This window comes from Aplysia californica, unplaced genomic scaffold (assembly GCF_000002075.1).
Source record: "Aplysia californica isolate F4 #8 unplaced genomic scaffold, AplCal3.0 scaffold00229, whole genome shotgun sequence".
In the NCBI taxonomy this organism is placed as follows: Eukaryota; Metazoa; Mollusca; class Gastropoda; order Aplysiida; family Aplysiidae; genus Aplysia; species Aplysia californica.
The window spans coordinates 785,287-790,286 of record NW_004797499.1 but is presented as its reverse complement, the minus strand read 5'-3'; the positions used below and the strand labels follow the sequence as shown (position 1 = coordinate 790,286).

The 5,000-nt window shown below is 41.3% G+C and overlaps 1 protein-coding gene across 1 annotated transcript; it reads left to right on the top strand.

Annotated features, from left to right (window-relative positions):
- The first annotated feature begins 503 nt into the window (after nt 1-503).
- Nucleotides 504-3,336, top strand: LOC101847878 (solute carrier family 22 member 4). Its single transcript, XM_005099918.3, has one exon. The coding sequence runs from the start codon at nt 682-684 to the stop codon at nt 2,380-2,382; it is 1,701 nt and encodes a 566-aa protein (XP_005099975.1). The 5' UTR covers nt 504-681; the 3' UTR covers nt 2,383-3,336.
- The last annotated feature ends 1,664 nt before the right edge of the window (nt 3,337-5,000 follow it).

Below are 5,000 nucleotides of genomic sequence, written 5' to 3'. Positions count from 1 at the left end.
CTTGATCAAAGGGTCTTTTTTATTTACTTACGAATGTAATAACTGAGAGGGTCATAAAGATACACGGTCTAAGTCAACTTATGCCAAAATATAGGGTTTTCATTTTTTAAAGTTTTTTTTAGTAAGTGTTTTACGGCGCTCTAGACTGCATAAGGTCATATGAGCGCGCGGGACACATTAAACATTTTCAGTTGGTAGGAAATTTTGAATTTTGCCCAGGGTCATTACACATCAACTTCTGAGTCAGAGATGACAGCTCCTGGTATCCAGGTACAGTAGAATGAAATAACTGAGTGGCTTTAAATCAGAGTTATAGCCTGTGCAAATTACCCAAACCCGGAAGTTAGTTAGTTTGTTTGTTGTTGTTGTTTGTTTGTTTGAGGTTGTTTTTAGGGATGGGGTGATGGGTTTTTTTTCCTTCTCAAAACAACCTCAAGGTGTTTTAAACTTTTTGTTTTACTGACTCCATCAAATGACTGGTTTTTTTAATGGGATGACGATTGGTTGTTGTTTTTTTAACCCACAGACGGTATACCGAGACGCAGTGAATCACGTGGTCGAATGGTAGTGAATCACGTGACCAAAAGGCAATTGGTCACGTAACCGAGAGGCAGGGAATCACGTGACCGAGAGACAGGGAATTACGTGATTGACAGGCAGCGAATCACTTGATCGCTCACCATGGAGACGATGGAAGATGTCCTGCAGGCTGCCGGAGGCTTTGGCAAGTTTCAGGTCGCGCTTTGCTTCGGCCTCCTGTCTGTGTACTGCGCCATAGGCTGGAGCCTCATGCAGCTCTCCTTTTCTACCATGATTCCTCACTGGCACTGCAACATAAACATATCACGTGGAGCCAGATATCTCACAGCACCACAGTCCAATGATAGTATGCTGGATACCAGCTCACAGTATTATTATACGCAAGGTGGGAGTGATGGACCCAACCTGAGTACTTCACTCGGTGATTTTATTGTTCAGAGCTCGGGATGTTACACACAAGAAAATGCAAGTTTTGAAACGTGTAGCATAAACGGTACTGAATGTGATTCGTTTTGCTTTGAGGGGTCAGCGAAAACTATAATTAGCGAATTTGATCTCGTTTGTGATCTAAAATGGACTAAACAGCTCATAACCTCTCTCCAGATGGTCGGGATATTTTTTGGTGCTTTGCTGTCCGGGCAACTTGGTGACACTTTTGGCAGAAGAAAACCTTTCTACGGATTCCTTCTACTGCATGGCATATTTCATCTCTTAGCAGGGTTTTCGGTGAGTTGGGAGATGTACACAGTTTGCATAATTCTCATTGGCTTTGCGGCGGGGGGAAATTTGGTCGTTATTATCCCTTACTCTCTCGAGTTTTTCCCCACGAGATGGAGAGGTCTGTCTTCTATCATTCCAACCTTCCAAATTGGAGTGGCGATTTTCGCGGGTTTTGCCTATCTCCTCCAGAACTGGTCACACATACACTTTGCGTGCGCTGTCTTCAACCTGCCATTTCTCCTCGGCTGGTTCTTTTTCCCGGAGAGCGCTCGCTGGCTGACTGCGCACGGAAGAATTCACGAGTCGATGCGAGTCATTAAAAAAATCGCACGAGTAAATGGTACGTCTGTTCCACCGGATGCTATCGATGTCCTAGAGGCTATAGCGGGCTCGGGGAAGAATGTAAGATCTTCCGAAAGGAAGTATTCATATAGAGATCTATTTAGAACCAGGAAATCTACCATGACTACCATATTTATCAGCATAATCTGGATTGCGTTAACAGCCGGTTACTACGGCATTTCGTTCGGTATTTCAAGTCTTGGAGGAAATGTGTACCTAAATATTTTCCTCGTAGGAACTGTAGAAGTACCATTGAATATCTTTTCGCTGTACTTGATCAACAAGATTGGTCGTCGACCATCCGCCATTTTATTCTTTACTTTCGCTACCTTGTCGTCCGCCGGTTGTATAGTCGCAGAGCTTGAGGCGCCAGGCTCGGAGAAAGACACTATCATCTCCGGACTATCCTTGCTCTCCAAAATGATGGTTGCGGCCGGTTTCTGCGTCATCTTTGTGTGGGGAATCGAACTCTACCCAACCGTCACAAGAAATCTCGGTTTCGGCTTCGCCAATATGCTCGGCCGAGTTGGTGGTATCGCTGCGCCATTCGCCATCAATCTGGACGACCGGGCGGTAGTGTCTTACGTCGTTCTGTCAGCCATGATGGCCGTCTGCACGGTGCTCTCTTTCCTGCTGGAGGAGACAAAGGGCAGAGAACTCGCTGATACTCTGCACGAAGACAACGATACGACTGACAGCGAGACAACTTCTGCAACGAGACCACTTTACGAGGGAAATATCGCAAACTATGGCTCAAGAACTCCTCTCAATTCACAATAGACATTCGGTTGTTGTTGGGGGTTTTTTCATTCAGAATTTTGACTCGTGACCTAGTCAGTTGACCTTGGAGGCGGATGCATTTTAGACTGTGTTGTTTTAACAAATGGGTACCATGACTTTTCAGAATTCTTCTTTAAACTCTTTTCACTTTGGAGAGTTTTTTTCCTCATAATATATACTTTTTTTGTCTAGCAGGTCCGTTGCTTTGTGAATAAATGAGTTCCTATTTTAATTCTAGTTTTTTTTTCCAAACTAGGTCTAAATTATTCCCCAGATTTTTTTAAAGCACTTACCCATTCGCGTATCTATTCCAAGCACTCCAGGGAAATACTTTTGGACAATTCCATTCTGAAACAGAAAGATGCCTGTCCCTTTTAGTCTCAACTACAATAATAGATGAATCGATCCTTTTATATTTATTCTTCCTTTTCGAAGACACCATCTAGACTTCTCATCGAAGTTGTTTTACCAGGAGATAAAGCCTTTAAAATCTTTTAATGAATTGCTGACGTTGCTACTGCGACACAATTTTTTTTCCCATTTTGATAACAGTAAGTATTAAGTGGAGCATGTGTCTAAAGTACATAGGTCACGGTATGTGGACCTTCAAGTCATTGCTTATAAAACCCAAAGGATAAGTGGGGTGGGCGGAGGGGGCTCTTGGGGACAAAAAATGATGCAACAGAATATAACGAGACAAGAAGCTTCGGTCTCAGCATTTAAAAAAGGCAATCATCACTCTTCTAGACGCTTTTTTGGCTTTTGTACTTTTTAAAAAGGCAACGAAATTCAGTATGTTTGCGCGTTTAGTGCTGCATAGGAATTGATTTTTTGTTATACCGCATTGTGTTTGTAAACATTTTGGTATTTTAAAAATGTAAGCCAGTTGCTTTATTTGATTTACCTTTGTTCGGAGATTCAAAGGTGGCTCATCTCTTTTAAAAATTATTATTGGGCTAATACACACACACACAAAACAAAACAAAAGAAAAAAACCCACATAAAAACAACAACTCAAAAAAACCAACGGCTTTCAAGCAGACACGGCCGACGAACTAAGTAAAACATTAGTCGCCGGACTGTTTTGAAAAACCACAAGAGAATTTACTGTTATCTCCAAGGCTAAGAAGTCAACTATTCCGGGACCGGCGAAGTATGTCACGTTATCTATTTGCTCTTTAGTCTACCAAAAAAATATTTTTATTTAAATGTGGGTCTGCTGTTATCTTATCATGCTAAGCTTGCTCATTAGAGCGGTAGACCGGTGTCTGTGGTGTTGCGATTTGACGCTTTGCGGTCTCGTGCAGAAGGCCGGAGTTCGATTACCATGTGAGGAGACTTTTTATTAAGTATCTTTGTCTTTCTGATGTGACGTTGTATCCCTCTAAGCTTGGATTGATCTCAACAGGAGGGGCCAAAGCCCACCTCCTGAATAACCTAAACTGGGTCGCTGGGAGCGTAACACACCTACTCTTATTTTGTTTGTCTATTTCTTTCTTTCTTTCTTTCTTTCTTTCTTTCTTTTTTCTTTCTTTTTATTACTGTCTCTATGTAGCCTCTTTCTTTGATATAATCGAAGCAGTTTAACAAACATTTCAATAGGCCTACCTGTTTAAAAGGAAATACCTCCGATTTCACCACCGTCTCCGAGAGATTCAAGCTTATACGTTCTTATACTACTCTGACCGCCTAGATTCAAACAGTAATAAAAGGGAAGAGGAGCTCCATTCGCTCAGTTGATAACATGCTAACTTACGGACCGGCCGATGGCCTTGTTTCGAATTTCACACTCGGTGTTCTTGACTTGGGTTGCGTTGTGGAGTTTTCGAGACTCTCAACCCATTTGGCTTGGTCCTATCGGAGACGGACGTTAAATTCGGAGGTCTTGCCTTTTTAAATAAGCTAATTACAGGGCTGATAGCGGCTTTAAACCCTACGCGTACATACTTCACCAATGTAGAAGCTTTCAAGTAATTGTGTATCGTCGGCGAGTTATTTTACCAGTTTTATTTCCTACTTGATAAAACAACTTTATGGACTTTGCACTAAGCTGGAAAAAGACACAACATTTTACACAGTAGCTCTACATGATTCAGATGTTTAGAATCTAGTAAAATTAATCCGTTATTATTTTGTTGTTGTTGTTGTTGTTGTTGTTGTTGTTGTTTTATATCTATTTTATTTAGTTTTTGGTTCATGAAAAGAGTTCTTTATTTTGTTATTGGTTGTTTTTTTTAACTTTTCATGTTTCATTGCTCTATTTTCTTTTCATTTTATTTTCCCTTTTTAACGGAGAGGGAGTGTGTGTGTGTGGGCGGGGGTGGGCGGGGTGGAGGGATTCCGGTAAGGAACTTCCATGTTTAAAAAAATGCAATCTGAGTATGCGACCCTTGTGTAAAGAAAGCAAATGCTCATTATGTGTGATAAAATTGTTACTGCTTATAGTGCTGAAAGTGAAAGCTCTTTGGACATGCATTGCAACTACTGAACACACTCGGCAGGCCAATTGAGATTCTCAAAATTAATTTTTCAGTTAAATATATTTTTGTGTTTTGACGTTTTCATGTCTGTGTGTGTGCATATGCGTGTTTGTGTGTGTGTGTGTGTGTGTGTGTGTG

Coding starts and splice junctions, on each gene's coding strand:
- LOC101847878 (XM_005099918.3), top strand. CDS start 682: ATGGAGACGATGGAAGATGTCCTGCAGGCTGCCGGAGGCTTTGGCAAG.